Source organism: Podarcis melisellensis (assembly GCF_964234715.1).
Source record: "Podarcis melisellensis genome assembly, chromosome: 12".
In the NCBI taxonomy this organism is placed as follows: domain Eukaryota; kingdom Metazoa; phylum Chordata; class Lepidosauria; order Squamata; family Lacertidae; genus Podarcis; species Podarcis melisellensis.
Window position 1 is genome coordinate 3,842,934 of NC_138544.1, and position 18,804 is coordinate 3,861,737.

The following is an 18,804-nucleotide window of genomic DNA, read 5'->3' on the forward strand; positions in this document are numbered from 1 at the left end:
CTCCAGGTAGAAGACAGCAGCCTCTTCCATTGTTTATCCTCAGTTGCCTGATCCTCAGCAATGCTACCTATGAATCTCAGATTCCATTTAGCTATCGGCAGTTGACAGGCCTGTCCTCTATAAATTTGTATAATCCTTTGGAAACCAGTGCTTTAAAAGCCATCTGAACCAGTGCCCATCACTCCTTCCATCTGAATTATATGATTTAATAATTCCAGAATGTTCTTAAATTTCAAAACTTTCTCAGAGTGTGCTAACATGTAGATTGGGACATGCTATGCCTGTTTTTGGATACATCTTCACCCGCATAGTCGCAGTATTTGCAAAGGATGTGTTTATGCATAATGTATGTTAGTTTCTTTTGCCAACGTATACAGGTGAAATAGGGTATAGTAAATGTGCAGAATTTCCTTGCCCACATTGGCTACAGGGGACGCATTAGCCCCAGTTGTGAAAGCAAAAATGCTTGAATTCTGTGTGACAGAATTTAGTTGAGGTCATGCTCTCTGATTTCAGTCTTAATAAATCATCCAAATCAGGAACTCTGGTTTTTAGAAAATTCCATTTTCTCATTATTCTGGAAAGCTATGAATGCATTTTGGGAGCTGAAAGTTTCTGTGCGTTAGGGCTGATTTATATGCAGTAGTATAAACTTTCCTGGTGTTATGTATTTTATTGCTACCACCACAGAAGGAAAAAGATGTGACTGTAGGAAGATCCCATCAACATGTATGCAGCCAGGCAGGAGTCCAGAGCAGCTGGATTAAAGCACACAGCTGGAACCTAGAGATGAAACTGTTTTTGCCTCGCTTTTCTTGAATTTGTTTGTTTGCTTGTTTGGGTGTGAGCTTTATCCATGGTGTAAACACCAATGTGCAGGGAACTTAGAGGAGCGGAAAATGCAGCCCAGAATGGTTGTTTGGGCTGGGGAGAGAGATAAATTGCTTTCCCACTTGCGACAGAGCATTTGAAGTAACAGAGGAAGGGGGTTCTTTTGTCAGTTTCTGGCAGAGTCCAATTTGTCATTTTCTTGCAGAGAGCACATTATTAAGTTTGTTAAAGAACACCACAACGACCCAGAAGTTATAAAAAAGGGCCCGTGGCAAAACAAGATCTCCACGCATTCCAGGAAAAGACTCCAATTCCAAATAACATTGTGACAGGACCAGAGTGTGCCATTTGTTTCTGTTTTGTTTTCTTGAGTTTATACACATGTACTTGTGATGTAGAACTGTAGATAATTTGAAAGGGGTGTTATACCAGTTGCCAAGAGCAGAGCTTAAGTGGAAACTGTACTCCATAGCTAGCAAATTTCTTTGGCCTCTCATACACACACACAAACACACACACACACACAAACATATATATATATGAGAAAGAGAGAACGATATGTATTGTGTTGTGTATCCCTGCACTTTTGTTGTTGACAATGCTTTCCCCCTCTTACTCAAGAAACACAGTTTTGTTTTGTTTTGTTTTAAAAAAGCATCCTATGGATGCAGTTTTATTAAAACACATTATTGACAGGAAGCAAATAGTTTCCTTTACCACCATCTTCTTGCGCATCTTCAATAACCACTTGGGCCTGATGGTTATATGGAAAAACAAACCAGGGCTGTCTAGTGCGTGGAGCCAGTTAAGGACATTCAGGGATCATAAGAGTCTGTTTGCATCTTTCTTATCACCTAACACGAGCAAAAGACTTGGATTCTCATATTGGCCATAGTTCGGTATCTGGCCATGCAGTTATCTTGCAAAGTAATCCTGGCGAGGCATCGCGGAGCATGTTTGGGAAGATGCATTTTCATCTAGCCTGCCTCTTTATGGGGAAAGATGAAGGCTGAACTTCTTTGCTGGGGCATGAAAACATTCTCCTCCCAGTTTGGCTAGGCCAGTCCCCATGTGAGGTAACTTAACAGTAGAGACAAGCTAGTCATGAAAATAGTGGTTAATTGTGACGTTTTAGTTGCTATAATAAAGGCATTGTTGCCCTAATATGGAATTCGGAAGTTTTCTTATTGGCCAACACAATTACCTTTTATATTAATAACCACACAATTCCATCCCTTCGGATTTTGAGCCGTAACACGGAATTATCCTGAAGTTCAAAGCCAGCCCAAGGCATTTAGTTGCCAAAAGCAGACAATCCAAGTGACACGCTCTGCTTCCCACTAAGTAACGTGGAGCACAGTCCACTGGGAACTCATTGGCATGAATGAAAACTGTGCCCTGCCATGCTCTTGCTCATTTCCTGTCCATTCCAATGGGGAAATGGCTCAGATCTGTCCAGTTTTCCACCCTTAGTGACACCCTTAATCCTCCATCTGGGGCTGCAGCCTCTCCCTAAATTTGTTTTACAGCTCTTAACAAATTCTAGGCGATCACTAAGTAAATACTATTAACTTCTGGGAGCCAATTGACATTGATAGGGGAATTTTAACATGCTTGCTTATTAACAGGTAATAACAGGACTACTAAAATACTGGGTTTTTCTTTTTTTAAACATAGGTCTTTAAATCTGTACACAGTGGAGTTGCAATGACTGTGGAAAGCAATAAAGTGCTCTAGCTGAAAGCCAGCCAGCAGCTATTTAGCCAATACCTGCAGCAAATCTGGCCTGCTAAGGAGCTTTCAGTGGCTGCCAGTTGTAGAAAATGTTTCCAGCCTTTTTCTTCTTCCAGCTCAGATAGCTAATTCTCCAAGCATTTGGCACCCAGATTGTTGGGGAACCACCGAAAACAAATAAAGTATGTTCCCATAAGGTGTTTTGGTTTACATAAACACAAAGGTGGCAAAACAGATACCAAGTGTGTGTAATACTTGGTCCCGCTGCTTTGCTTTGCCAAGGGGGGAATTCCAGCTGGAACAATGTGTTGCTCGGAACGAGCTCTGGAAACTCTGCACAGAAATGTTATGAGTGAAACAAAATGAGAAGTAAGGGGACTCCGTCAAACACAGTGCAATCTTTTCTTTCTTTTTGTTTTAAAAGGTTGTCCACCACTGGGGACATCTCCTGGAGGCCCCCACCAGGACCAGGCTAAGGCAATTAGTAGTTGCACCCAAATCTAGACCTGGAGGGTCTCCAGCTCAGGTTCCAGGTGTGCTGTGGCTTCAGCCAGACTGTAGCCGTCAGAACCTACTACATTTTTGAAATGTCAGGGACAGAAGACCAATGCAGACATTTGTTTCTGCTTGCCAGGGCTTTTGTTTCATGGCACTATTCACTTTTGGCATTATTTAGTTGACAACCTTCTTGCCTTGTACATGGAGATCATAGTCAACTGTTTTTGTTGACTGTGTTGCTGAGTCTACAGGAGAGGAGCAGAAGTGCGTAGAACTAATTGGCTTCTGAGGCAGAAAGAGAAGGAAACCACACCTCTCTGAGACAAAATGAAAATGGAGGGGAAACCTGTCTCAAATATTATAATAGTCATCTCCATCCTAGTATCCCCCAGATGCTTTGGCCTTCACTCCCACCAGCCCCAGCTTGCATGGCCAACCATCAGAGATAATGGAAGGTTGTTGTCTCAAATGTCTGGAGGGTACCAAGTTGGGGAAAGCTGCACTCGAGTCATGAGTATTAATAGCAGGAACACGTTTTTGCCCAACTGCTTCTACAGCCCAATGGATAGCTAGTGTGTTTATTGCACATAAAGTCAATGACGAGATTGTCATTGACCGGCCTATCTATTTTAAATGTATTCTGAATGTTCTTATGTGACGCCAATAAAGGTTACTTGACTTGACTTGACATAAAGTCAAAATGGGCTGCAATCTGGAATAGAGAGGGCACAAACAATATTCCCTTGCCCCATACCATAGGTCCCCAATTACAGCCTGGAGTTGGGGGCACAGTTCAGACAGTGGCAAAAGGTGTGCACACTGGCATCTTTATGGGCATAGGTAAAGGGCATGTTTCCTCTGATGAGCCCCTCCTGGGGCACACCTCTTATTTTCTCACATATAGCCGAAACACTGCTTTCTACTCTATGGGGAAAAGCAAAACTGCAGTCATCCTTCTTTGGCAAGATGCCCACAGCCAGCCCCCACTCCAGGCTACCCTTCCTGCACTGACATGACCTTCACCCTAACACTGGGCAGCCTAACTTCCACTGACAGATGTAGCAGTATGTATCCTCCCCATCACTCCCTGAAAAATGCTTCATCGTCAAGAGAAGAAACTGAATATTAATTGCCTTTCTCTTTATTTTTTGTTTTTCATGCTAGAATGAAAAAATAGATGTGGCTGAAGTTAGTCAGCTGTTCCCTAGGACCATGCACATAGTTTATAAAGCACTATGTGAATTTACCAGACCAACTGAACAAGAGACCAATAGGACAAAGCCTTTATGAGAACTGATATTCTAAGATCATGAAGCAGAATTGCTGAGTTACGCACTAATGGTACATCTTCAGTGTGTTCATATTCTGCACTTCTTATTTCAAAGGAGGGAAGTAATGCTTCAGGAATGGGTATAGCACTGACTTAGCAGAGACTTCACATTGATGCAAAATGTTGATTACACATATGCAGGTAGACAAGTGATAAATAAGAAAGATACTGGAAAACCTTTAATGCCTGTCAGAGGACTCCTATTGGTCTGTATTAACCATGCCCTCAGTTCAGCAAGCCTCCCAAGAAGATTGCGTTTGCTTTGATATTTCAATAGAAAATGTTATTATCATTAAAGTTTCGCAGGAGATTGTGTTTTATTCATTATGAAGGCAGAATGAAAAGTTTTGCTTTCGAGCCCAAGGGGAATATCTTGTTTGAGGAAGGGAACAGATGCCTTTCACTTTAAGAAAGAAAAAAACCACAGAAAAAAACCCCTCTCCCAAACCACTGCTCAACTGCCGGAGACAAAATCAAGACAGAAAAGAAAGGTGATAGCTGAAAGAAGAGGTCTGTCCTTGGGCTTTGGAGCCAAAGATTTTGAGGACTTGATGGCAGAGTTAACTGTGGTTTCCTCACCTGGAGTAGTGGTTGGGTTTGTTTCTTCTTGATTCAGCAGCTCCTGGAAGGTATGGCTAGTACTTTTCTCTGTGCTCACCAATATCAGCATCCTTATCACTAGTATACCTGTGTTTGAATTGTAGTACTGCTGCAGGTGGAGGCTTACATGACTGAATGTTCCCCTTAGTTGGGGTGGGGAGGAATCCCTTTAGAGTAAAAGAAGAAAAAGGAGAAATGCTGCCTGTCACAGTTCTCAGCAACCCCCTGGCCCTTTTGAAGTTGTGCTCCTGAAACACCCTGGAGAACTAGAGTCATTGGCCTTGTAGAGAAATAGGAAAGGTCATAGAAGCCTCTCATTGCCAGTATTGCTCTGCATTGCCCGTAGCTTGGGAATAACGTAGTCCTTAATTTTGAAAAAAGAAACTGCTCAGAAACTGTTGATGGGTTCCAGCTCATTTGTGTTATCGTAGCATGACCCATTAAAGAAAAACTTATATCCCACTGTTTGGATTAGTTAGTCCTGTATATTTCCAGTGTAGCCCTATACACTGACTTTCATTTAAGAGGACTCCACTTCCATAGGCGCTGTTCATATATTTTCCTCTTCTGGCAATTTGGGGATCAGACAATCCTTAGTATATTTCTTCACTGGGGAAATATTGGTTAGAGTGAAGGTAGATGAGGCAGATGTCAATTTAAGGACTGATGCCCTTTCCTTTTCTGGTAAGACTATATAATAAGAAAAATATTGTATTAGGAGGAGCGAGCCAACAGGAAACCAAGCTGGCAGCTATAAAAGCCATACATAGATAAATCACATACACACACCAGTTACATATTTATAAGGTCCCCAGTTTGGTTCAAGTCAAGTTCTCTCTGTAGGGGCTCTTTCAAATAAGTATTTGAAGAAGATTTCTGTATGAATATTCAAAGCGTTTCTATCCACCTCCCTTTGCACCCACAGGCATGTAGAATTTACTGTTTACCTGTGAGCTGTGTGGAGTTTCAATTCCTTTGGTGCAATTGATTTCAATGGTTGAGTACATTATCCCCCCTTTCTCCCATTTCACATGTTACTTTTTTGGCAGTAGAGTACACAGCACTTAGCAGCTGGTTTGTGAAACCATCAGTCAGGAAATTGCATGATAAATAGGGGGTAGCCAGGTTTAGTGGCACTTTATTCTGCTTCAGCAGTTTTAGCTTGACTTTGGAAAAATCACCATGTGGTATTTTGTCAAGGGTTGCAACAAGAGATGGCTAGAGTGCAGCAACTTAGCATACATCCTGCTTGAGCTATGATGTTCCACAGCTGTGTTGCTCATGTGTAAGGAATAAACTCTGAGCTGGATAATTATGGTGAATGCCACTTTTTCGGATTTCTTCTCATCATGCTGGTGGCTGTAGACAGCTCTGTTACAGTGATTGACTGCTTTGTCTCTGCCCTCCCCACACAATGGAAACTGCAAACAAGGTGCAATTAAGAACTGGTGAGGAGCTTAATGCAAGAGGACTCACAAAAGGGTCTCTTTAAATTCATGATCAAGTTTCTTGCGGCATAATATTACAGTATTTAAATTGCATACAGTATAATACTATTAGATGCTTAAGAGCACTTGCATTGCTTCACAAACTGCATTTTCTTGTATGAGTAAATGTGAAAACATAGGGGCTTTGCAGTTGTGTACAGAAAGCTAACTATCAGCAGGCATGATCCTGAAAGTGGCTTCCATGTAGGAATTTAGTCATATGGTCCTCATTCATCTACACATGAATTATATACATCAGGCTGCTAGGATTGATGCTTCTTTGTAAGTAAGGGTGATCTGAAAGTATCTGGGGGATTGTGCTCCAAGCCTTTTGGTTTCAATGCATGTGGTCCTGCTGCTGAGTTATGGATGCTCCCTATTAGCTAGGCTTAAGTCAGGGGTCAGCAACCTTTTTCAGCCGTGGGCCGGTCCACTGTCCCTGAAACCGTGTGGTGGGCCGGACTATATTTTGAAGAAAAAAAATGAACAAATTCCTATGCCCCACAAATAATCCAGAGATGCATTTTAAATAAAAGGACACATTCTACTCATGTAAAAACATTGATTCCTGGACTGTCCGCGGGCCGGATTGAGAAGACGATTGGGCCGGCCCCTGGACCTTAGGTTGCCTACCCCTGGATTAAGTGAATGGAGTCTTTAGTTGAGCTGGTATCAAATAGGAATTCTGCATCTGGAACAGGCTCAGTTTGTTGTGTTGAAGCTCTAGTCAATGTAAACATTTTAGGATTTTGCCTTTGTACCACAGGCAGCTTTCAGCTTCTATATGCTCCAACATGTCTCTTAACAAAGAAGATAAAGTGTGGGTAGAATTGGTGGCATTATTTCAGGATAGGTGCAAAGGATTGGCCGCTTTTTAAGGATTTCCTTACTCCAAGAAACCCACACCGAAAGCTGTTTAATGTGCCTGTTTCAGAAATACGATCTTGGCAGCCTGGGGCTTAAGCAATGTGAAGGGATGTTTGTCTTGGAGGAGATGAATACAAACAATCTTTTATGAGGTATCACAGCATTTATGGTTAATGTTTTCTACTGGAGAATCCAAATGCAAGTTCTTAAGTAAGACTCGCTGTTTGTCACAGAGGTTGCTCCACATGAACTGAAATGTGTGTCAGCTCCATGCCCCTGTGAGTCCCTATAATTCATGCTAAGCCTTGTGGAAGTTGGTGGGGGTTGCAGAGAACTTTCCCATACGAATCAAGGCCTATATCTTTGTGTTTAAGAGGGAGGACAGAAGTTGAGGCGCTAGAAATTATTGTTTTAAGTGGTACTTTGTCGTTTACATTAGCAATCCATTGCAGTTCCCCAAGGTTCAGGATCAATTCAGACTTGCTGGTAAGAAAGCAATTTAAGAGTCAGAATCTAAAGTTTTTTTTATGGCAACTGTGATCTGAATATGATCTGATATATGTGAACTTATATGAGGTCTCTGTTCATGTGGATGGTGTCTGAGTAGCTTACTCGTTAGATTTCCACATGTTGGGAACCACCCTGAGAACCTTTGATGAAGGGCAGTATAGTAGTAGTAGTAAAAGGTAAAAGGACCCCTGACCCATTAGGTCCAGTCATGACCCACTCTGGGGTTGCGGCACTCATCTCGCTTTATTGGCTGAGGGAGCCGGCGTACAGCTTCTGGGTCATGTGGGCAGCAAGACTAAGCAGCTTCTGGCGAACCAGAGCAGCGCACGGAAACGCCGTTTACCTTCCCGCAGCAGCGGTACCTATTTATCTACTTGCACTTTGACGTGCTTTCGAACTGCTAGGTGGGCAGGAGCAGGGACCGAGCAACGGGAGCTCACCCCGTCACGGGGATTCGAACCGCCGGCCTTCTGATTGGCAAGTCCTAGGCTCTGTGGTTTAACCCACAGCGCCACCCGTGTCCCTAGTAGTAGTAGTAATAAACACTTTATCCATTAGGAATGAATTATTATCTGTTTTCCTTACTATAAACAGCTGTCTTTTGTCAGGCTGCATGTTTTAAATAGTGTACTTACATCGTGGATTTTTCAGCCTTTCTGTATTGTGACCCAAGTTCTGGTTTGCATGTTCTTTGTGGGCCACTGCATATTTGCTTCTTACAGCTTCCTAAGGGAGGCTGGTGGAAGAACTTCCAAGTGAAACCTCAGTTTCTTCTGCATTCCACTAATGCTGTTGTGAACATGTGAGGGAGAATGGAAAGAGGAGGAAATGTTCCTCTGTCATTTCACCCAAGACACTGCAACAAATTGTGGCCAACAAGACGTTATGAGAAATAATGTGGCTGCAGCTTCTCTATATTTCGCCACACTAACATGTGGTAGAATAAACACAGGACGCAGTGAAGTAAACATTCCCCCTCCAGTTAATTGTCTGCTGTTTGCAGGGGGTGGAGAAGCACTAATCCTGATCATGTTGCATCATGCACTTCATTTATGAAACATTACTAGGGAGGTATGTGGGGGGGGGCAGCTCCAGTAGTACTTTGCAATGGACTTTGCTACACTATATTTTTACAAGTACTTTAAAAAAAGAAAGAAACACATGCTAATAATAATAAATATTGGGGTGTGCTTATGAAAGGCTAGCTGATCTCTTTGATCTGACACTTCACATATGCGCACTGCAATTATTTATTAAAGACTTCTTTATGTAATTTTCCATTAAAGTGATGAAAAGAGAATATTAAAATTAAGACATGAATATTCATGTGTGCCAAGCAAATTGGATGAGCCAAACTCTGTATCTTACACATTTGGCTTGGGTACATGTAAATGCAAAGGTATATTCAGTGCTGTGCAATATTATTGTTGCTGTGTGCCTCTTCATGCTTCTTGGCAGGTTTGTGTCTTCAGGGGTGCGGAAAATTTCAAAATGTGGTGTGATTCTCTGAGAATCTCTGTATTCTTTCTTTTCTTTTTTAAGCCTTATGGCTGCTTGTGATAGGCCGTAGCTCAGTGGTAGAGCTCATGCTTTGCATAGCAGAAGGTCTCCGGTTCAGTACCTGGCACCTCTAGCCAGCCAGAAATACGTAGCAAGTGATATGAAAGAGCCACCTCGGCCACTGCCAGCCAATGTAGAATAAATTGGGCTAGATGGACAAATAGTCTGGTCAGCTACAAGGCCTCTTGCTGTGTTCCTAAGCCATGCTTGGTAGTGGGCAGTGCACTTCGAAACCAGAAACGTCAACAGGATTGCTCAGTGAGTTTTCGGTGGCCAGAGGTTTGACCCCCGAAGGCTCACTCATCCATTGGCTCCCGAGACAGACGGATGCCAACCACAGGCCAGAGGGTAGAGCTTGCATGCCACGCAGAGATCCTTATCCTTCCCCACAAATAGCAGAATTAGGCAAAATAGTTTAACAGTGCAAAATAAGAGAAACTATTCAAATGTTCATAATTCGTATTATCCGTGTAGATACAACTCATATTTTCTTTTCACAACGTTTGGGGCTGCCTGGGTGCAGATTTCTTACATATTTATTTGGGGGGGGGGTTGGCAGTGTGTACACACAGACTTGTTTATTGGATCTTTTAAATATTATATACTGCTAAGGTACAATAACAATGAGATTTGGAAACCCATGTTTCTTTTTTCAGATCCGCCTCACCTTTTCCCAGCATTCCACCCTCCCGTTCCAATTGATGCAAGACACCATGAAGGGCGTTATCATTACGAACCATCTCCCATTCCTCCGCTACATGTGTAAGTATGAACTCTTGCAGCACCTTGGCTTACTAAAGAACAGCTGAAGAAAAACATCATAAGTCACGGCATCTTTTGTGCTGCTTGAGCAACCTATAGCAGCAGGAGAACAACTTCCTTTAGCAGACCCCTTTAAGAGGTCTCCCCATAGTTTAAAAGCAACACCCTCCTCCTCTAAATGTGGATGGGTTGATTGCAATGAGCACACTCAGTGCATGTTTAGAGGTGCTCTTGTAATGAAAATTGGCTCCAGATGACGTGATAACTTTGTGGTGTTGGTTCAGTGCCTTTCACATGACTGGAAGAATCCACACGAAAGCCAAACAATTTTTCTTACGATATGCCTTTTCTGACTCTGGTTCCTATCTGTATTTCATTTCTACTTCGTTTTGCAAAGTATCCGAGAAATTGGGATTGATAGGCGCAGGGTAGGCAAATTAGTGTCAGACTTGGCTGGACTGAAGCGTGATTACACACACACGTGTATAATTCCCCACAGTGGACTCAAGATATCATGCCACCAGGAGGTTTTGGGGTGTCATAGCTTTCCTATCTGTGCTACCAGAAAAACACAGGGAAAGCTGCATGTGTTTTACAGGAGCCGCCTGTCTGATGGTGTGGAGCCAAAGTGGCAGTGAGGTCAAGGTTATATGGACTCACTCATGGGAATGTTGAGTTGGCTCCATCAGTGCATCAGCACTAGGATGGCTGTCCTGTTTTGCCACCTGAGACACCCTGTGCCCATCCCCACCAAAGCTTTGTTTACTGGGATTGCAATGTAACCGCTTCTGGGTTCCAGCAAGACCTTGAGAGCCCCACAAGATTTCACAGGAACCCAGAAGCTATTTATTCTCACTTCTGCAGCAGTGTCCCTTGGATTCCACTGTCCAAGGCAGCTGCCTCATGGACGGTCCAGCCCTGATCATCACAGCCCTTCCTGATAAACAGCCACATGACTTCTGCACTGATGCTAAATATGACTAATGCTAAATAGGTTCCCTTTTAAACTCGGTTTGCAAACCTATTGGAACCCCTGATTAAGAGAGGCCAACCTGATTAACAGAATCCATCGTCTGCAGTGTTGCATGTTGCAAGAAATACATTATGGTTAAGGGAGACAAAGAAAAGCTAGAGAGGGAATGAGAGAGAAAGTGTGCATCCCTGAAGGTGCTTCCTGATTTGCAAACTGAGGTGCTTAAATGTTCCATTGTACCTTTGGAAAGGTTTTGTGGTGCAGCAAAAGGGCAAGATTTACTCTTGGAATGCCTGGGGTTTATCTGTCTGTGGGTTCACTGAAGCAAAACAATCCTACTGCCTTAGCAGTGAAACTTGTAATAGGTAGCTACCAACTATTACCTATATATTTTGTTGACATTTATTCTATGAGTTGTCATTCTATAAATACTAAATCAGTGTTTCCCAACCTTTTTGGGGCAAAGGCACACTAGTTTCATGAAAAAAATCTCGAGGCACACCACCATGCCAGATGGGGAAAGGTCACTTTTTACTTATGTAAAAAAAAATAAAAAAAATAGTAACTTCCAACGAATTCTGTAGGTCTTGTTTCTGAATCATTAAAGCTGCATTTGGGAAGGATTCGTAAGGGCGCACAGCAACTCAGTCCCACCAACTCCACAGCAGGGTTCTCAGGTTCAGTGAAGGGCTCCCTCAGGGGGGCACATATATACACCTGGGCTCCCGAAAAGCTGCCGCAAGAGCCCTTCAGGAGTTCACATAGCGCAGGCCTGAAGGCTGCAGCTTCCCACTTAGCATCCCGCCAGAGGAGGAAACCTCAAGTGGGCGACCTGTTTTTTCCCCCTCCCGCCTCCCTTTTGGAGCGCAGAGTTTTGAAGGCCGGCATCAACTCCGTTTTCCCGGATACTTCCCGCTCGAACCGAGGGCTGGGTGAAGCAAGGGCGGCGCTGCGCGTTTTACCTCCACGGCGCAGGGGCTCTGGCTCGCCTTCAGCCACCGCACGACAGCGCTGGCTGCCACTTCGTCCTGCAGCAACAGCTCCATAACAGCCGCCATGCCCACCTCTCTCCTCCTCTAGCACTACCGCGCGTGCGAGCCTCCGGGGCGGGCGCACAAGGAGCGTGGGCGCCACCCCTCGACGCCGTCCGAAAAGCCGCCAAAAAGCCCTAAAAAAAGAGGAGCAGCAAAAAAAAAACACCACACACGGGGGGCGTGTTCTAATTCACTTCTAACTCCGGGTTAGAGCGCAGCACGTGGAGGATGGGTGGGGAAAGAGAGAGGAGGCGCACTGATAGAACGCCAGGCACGGGGGCCGCCAGGGAGAGCCAGCGCGCGCCCCGCCCCGGACGCTCGCGGCCACCGCCGTCCCTCCCTCCCAGGGAAGGCGGGATTAAAGCAAGCGCCCGGGCAGCAAGAAGCGCGCGCGCGCGCGCCGGCCCTGCCCTGGATCCCTCAGAACTGCCAGTCTCTGGGAAAGTGGGCGTGGCTTCAGAACTCTCAGGCAGCAGCGCCCGCCGCCCGGCAAGGCTTCCCATTGGGAGGCGCGAATGCTTTAGTGGACGGGGATTGGTGCAAATATAGGCAGGGCGGGCTGAGAGGAGGAGCCGCCGCCGAGGAGCAGCGGCACCAGCAGCGTTTCCTCTCCCCCCTCCCCTCCCGTGTCAACAAGCGGGGCGCCTGCGCCGGGGGTTTGCGCGTCAGGCAGGCAGCCAGGCAGGCAGACGGCGAGAGCCCCGCGCTGGGCGGCCTCTCCTCGCCGCCGCCGCCCCGCCTCTCGCCGCCCGACTCGCCCGCCTCCCTCCCACAGCACACCAGGCAACGCCTGGCGGCACACTAGTGTGCCGCGGAACACCGGTTGGGAAACACTGTACTAAATTAAAAAGTACCAAACACTGTAAAATATCACAATAGAAACTGGGACTGGGGTGTCCCCTTCCTGGAAGCTCCCCCCCCCCTTTTCAGTTTTTGGATTAGGTTGGAATTCTTTCTTGCTAAAAATATCCCATGGTGTCAAAAGCTTTTCACAAGTGACTGCTATGAAAGGGGATGAATTTTTTTTTGGGGGGGGGGGTAGATTGTCATAGTCTACAATTGTTGCATGCATGTACACCCAGTCATTTGATTGATGGATTTGTAATCCAAACAAAATTGCAAGTGTGGCAGTTTACACTAAGTTAACAAAAAATACTAGTGAAAGCATGTATTGGGGTGGGGGGCTTTATTCAAAATCAAACACTGCTTTATTATGGATGGGAAAGGTATGTCAACATAGAACGGAAGGGCGGGGGGGGGGGGGTTCCAGTGTCTTCTTTTCAACTATAAAATCCAGAAGAACTACTATAATCCATAAAAACCCAAATCCACAAAGCAGTTTCAGTCCTTTGCTAAAAGGCTTGATATATACATTTAATCATCTCTAATAATCTCTCTCACAGTGTGGAAATAAAGGAAGAAAAGCACAAGTAATACTTTGAAGAATAATGCTAGTTGTTTAGATGGCAGATTGCTTCTCCATGGCTATTAGTTACAGCTGTGTAATTACATATATACTGCAGGGAAAAAATGAATTTGTTTTAAAACAAGTCGTCTTCTGTGAGCAGAATTAATTGATATTAACAATCCTAACTATATGCCCAAGAACATACACAATATTTTACCAGCAGTTATTTTGGATCAGTCTCTTATTAGCCAAATTGTAATTTCAGAAGAAATTGGCCTGAAGGCTAGCAATAAATCTGTGTTGCATTCTTCCTTGGGCTTGAAAAGCGGGGGACCCTGTATTTACAGTTGGAGTAGTGGGAGGGGAGAGAAGACTTCCAGGAACTGTGATTTATTTTTCCATTGAGGTTATTTGCATCTGTTATTATTTGGATTGTACTCGGTTGCGCAGTAAAATGCATTTGAATGGTCTGAATTGAACTGGCTCAAAGGCTTTTCTTTCTTTTTTTTGAGGACACCCCCGTGCACTCATTGCTGAAAATTCAACACTCCCTGAGAATAATAGCATGCAGAACTGGCTTGGAAAGAAGGCCTATGGATTGCTGTGCCTTTTCTTAACCTTACAACACGAGCCTAACTAATCATGTTTACTTCAGAAATAAGTCCTGTTGGGTTCAGTGGGACTTAATCCATAGTTGAGGGTTGCAGACTCTTCTTAGGTCTGCAGACCAAAGCGAATGTGTAATGTGGCTTTCATGTTACGCTTAACATTGTCCTCCAGCTTGGGTGTGACTTGTTAGGTTCTATTCATCTCTGAGACATTCAGACATTCTATCTAACAGTAAAGCTTTTGTTGGGATGTACCCTTTCAGAGTGAAGGTGGGAGATAACATTTTTTAATATTTCCCCATTGAAAAAACTCCTTTCTAGAAAGCAAATTAGCATCTCAAGGAGAAGTGTTCAGCCTTTTATCTCACATGCTGTTCTTCTATGTGCAGGGAAGTTTTATTTGGAACAGAGGATGTTCAGATTGCTTTTCCTTACAGTGGTGCATTCCAGGAAAAGTCTTTAACATTTTATTCTGCTGAATGTATGCATTGGCCTAAAAGATCTTCTATCTTTGTTTGAAAGTTAATTATTTCCCCTCGTAAAAATAGCAATAAACACACATCAGAAGTAAAAGGGAAAGGAGGGTTGTACCTAATTCTCGTCCTACTCAGAGCAGACCAGTTGGAGTTAATGGGCCTGGCTAACTTAAGACTCATTCATTTCAGTGGTCTTCTCTGAGTAAGAGTAAAGGTAAAAGAACCTTGGACAGTTAAGTCCAGTCAAAGGCGACTAAGGGGTGTGACGCTCATCTCGCTTCAGACCGAGGGAGCCAGTGTTTGTCCACAGACAGCTTTCCGGGTCATGTGGCCGGCATGACTAAACGCAACGGAACACTGTGACAGAAGCCAGAGCACACAGAAATGCAATTTACCTTCCTGCTGTGATGGTACCTTTTTATCTACTTACACTGGCATGCTTTAGAACTGCTAGATTGGCAGGAGTTGGGACAGAGCAACGGGAGCACACACCGTTGTGGGGATTCCAACTGCCAGCCTTCTGATCAGCAAGCCCAAGAGGCTCAGTGGTTTAGACCACAGCACCACCCACATCCTGCTTCTCTGAGCATTGGCTATAACCCCAGCAAGACTTTTTGCATCTTCTGTCAAGGTCGAAATACCATTTTCTGTCTACTTACTATTACTTCTGCAGTAAGTAGACAGCCTCTGATTCTGAACTGCCCTCTGCCACAGCCTCTTCCTGCTCACTAAACCCTGTCTCCTCTTCTGCTTCTGACACCACCTCCTCCCAGTCTGCTCTCTTCACCCTCTCACCACTCGTTGTCATTCCACCCCCCATTCCCTGGCTCTGAGTCTTCTTCCCTTGGGGGTTCCCTAGCTGGTGCCTCTCCCCATTCCTTGACATCCAGCCAGTCCATGACATCAAACCACTCCTGGTTAGCATTTGAAACCCTTCTCTGATTCTTGTGCTGAGAAAGGGGAAATAAAAGTGGCAGGTGGGAGAAATTCTATGTAGAGAAAGGAGCTGGAGTTTTTTGGAGGGAGGCCTTGGCATTTTGTCTTGTGTTCAGTGATAGAGCAGGAGGTTAGGCAAACAAGGCTTGATTGGTAGTTGTGCTACGAAATTCTTTGTGTCGGCTACGTACCATTTTTTGGTCATTCTCCCAAGTTAATTGTTACTTAGCCAGCTTCTTTCTCTCTTTCTTCTTTGAATGGATGGTAAGCATTATTGTCAGTGAAACCGGGTGAAGAAATAAATAAAGCCTTAGCATTTCTGGGGATTCAGAAGAGGACAAGAGTGAAAGAAAAGAAAAATGGAACAAGGGGTTTTCTTAATAGATGTTCCCATTGAGAAAGATAAATGGTATCTTAGTTACTTTAATTACTTGAGGACAGAAATTATTTATCCCATTTAACTCTGGAGCAAAATTACATACACAAGAGAGTCAAGAAGCCCTTCAGAATAAAGGGTTAGCTTGGCAATGGAATTGCTGTCAGATGCTGTAGTGTACGTTAGGACAAGCAGCCACTGCTATAATTATGCTATCATATCCTATCATTAAAGATTCCGTTGAAAAAAGGTTTATAAATTACTCCTCTTTCAGATAAACCACCCCATATTAAGGCATCAACGATATGGTGCAGAATTAAATTAGAACCTCATAAAATGAAATATGTTCCGTATTAGCTGTTTGACACTTAATTTGCCTCCAAATGAGTAGAGGAAATCACAAATTAACCTGCCTTTGTTTTTCCAACCATAGCTTATTAGGTGTTAGAACAACTGCAATTACAGCCAGATAATAACCCCCTCCCCAACCTTATGAATATGTACTGAAATGTGTCACTTTGAGTTAATGAAACCTGTTTGTTAGGACTTGTTTAGATTTCTTAGTATTCCTATTGTACATCTTCAATTTACAGCTTAGCATGAATAAACGTAAAACTTAAACTGTTTTTCAGTAGCAGCATTTAAAGAGCATTAGAATTTGTGCGTGTCTTGCCTTCTAAAAACAAGACACATTTCTGCTTTGGGATGAGTACTATTAAAACAGCTTGTTTTATTTAAAACATTTATATCCTGCCTTCCTGTGGGCTCATGGCAATCTGCAATAAGAAATAATTTCACAACATCTGTAGCAGCTCTAAAAACAACAGCTATAAAACAAAATAAATTTAAAGCACAATTATATTAGTAACACAAATAAACTAACTTACTCGACATCAGTAATATGCACCAGCTGAACCTTTGCAGCCCCAACATCCTGCAAAATAAGTAAGTTTGGAATGATCTAGTTCTACCATGGGTGCAATGCCAATGTATAGAAGTTTCTTACAGGACTACAGAGCACTGTTAACCACTTCCTTCTGTGCAATGCAGTTCTGTGTTTGCAAACATGCAGAAGTCCCACTATGCTTATTGGAGCTTACTCTCAAGTAAGTGAGTGCAGAATTGCAACTTTTGTATGTGTGCAGTATGCACATGCAGGAAGCAAACAGATTGTTTTCTTAGTTATAGTTATGTTTTAATATTTATTTTATTAAATTTATATTCCACATTTCTTTGATCATGGAAGAAATAATGCAGAAACTATGGGTTAGATTTAATTAGATTAAATGTAACGGGGTGGAAGAAAGCAAAAAGAAGATAGTGTATTTTTCAATTCTAATTTCATTGGCCTTAACAGTTAACTCCTTCAGCTATTTTATTTCCCAGTTTAGCCCTGTGTAAATTACAGTCTTCTTCTGTTGTTATAAATAACAGCTACTTACCACTGGCTGATTGCATGTACATAAAATATTTGAATGCCTTAAATACAAGTAATGCTCAGAGCTTAATATTTAAAATAGTTTTAGTTGCTTAGAAGTAAATCATGTCCATGTTACAGTTTGCATTTGGCATTAGACAATTTTGATAAAATAGCTTTCAATAAAATGAATACATTTAAAACAAAACACCTGTAGCATCTCCAGGGAATTTCATTTGTTACAACCTTGCTGTCCACAATGAAATGGCTGTAGGCAACCTCAAATACATGGCTACCTGTGAGCAGCAGGATTGAATATTGGGTTTGCAATGAATATGTAGACATTCCATGTAGACAGTCATAAACCAGCCATGTGATTCGCACTACCTTGATCATATAATGCATCTTTAGAATGAACACTGTATTGAGCAGAATATAGAACAATGGGATATGGAGCACAATGTTAGCAAGCAGTGAATTGGGACTGCTATCCCATCTGTCTAATAAACAAACCCTATTTGTGGGCTGGTTTCAGTTTGTTATTTATAAATATTTGTAATTCCACCATGATTGTCTATTATATACATTTTTGTTTCTTTGGCAAAAGAAATTGGGGCTGTATAATAGAATTCATAGTACACGCAAGTCCTGCTACCCAAATGCTCATTTATGAAAATTCACTTATCCAAATACAAGGAATTTGTGCCCAAACCTTGCTTATATGCATCACAGATTCAGATATTCAAACAGACAGCGCTGTGTGTAGTACAGAAAACATGGTGGGACGGAAGAGGGAAAGATCCGACAAATAAAAGAGCATTTTTCCTTCCTTGTTTTTGTGCTCGCTCCGGCAGTCCATATGCTAAAATTGGAACGATACAGAGAAGATTAGCATGGCCCCTGCTTCTTTTGCAGGGTTTTGAAGGGTTTCCATCACTTGGGGGGGGGGGGATCAGCATTCTGTGCTTGGAAAAAACCATTAAAACTTTTCCCATAGGAATCAGTGGAAATTGTTGACTCATTATGCAAATGCTTGTCTAACAAACGATTTCCTGAGAACGCCTTGTGTTCGGATAGCGAGACCTGCATGTACAGAAAAGTTCTTCCACTGTTAAATCCCAGAGGTCTAGGATAGGATCTATGTGCTTTTGGTATACTTTATTAGCATACAGTACAACAGACTGTTATACTATATCCATTACAAGATGTATTTCTACATACTTAAAATAACAATCACTTTTATTTTGCATAACATTTGCTTCACAGGTCTCTCAGTTCAGTTGTGCTGTTCTGCATTGTCCATGCAGAGATTAACTTAGAAAGTGCGGTATCAAAAAGTGAATGCCTGTGATGGAAAGGCGTCTGCCAGCAGAATGGTGTAAGAGGAAATTCTCAGC

The 18,804-nt window shown here is 43.0% G+C and overlaps 1 protein-coding gene across 3 annotated transcripts in view; it reads left to right on the plus strand.

Moving 5' to 3' along the window:
* GLI3 (GLI family zinc finger 3) overlaps positions 1–18,804 on the plus strand; it is a 254,324-nt gene that overhangs the window by 129,529 nt on the left and 105,991 nt on the right. For all 3 annotated transcript variants that reach the window (XM_081930977.1, XM_081930978.1, XM_081930979.1), the window contains one exon: positions 10,074–10,179. In XM_081930977.1, the coding sequence (XP_081787103.1) occupies positions 10,074–10,179 (106 nt within the window). The remainder of the gene's footprint in view (positions 1–10,073; positions 10,180–18,804) is intronic.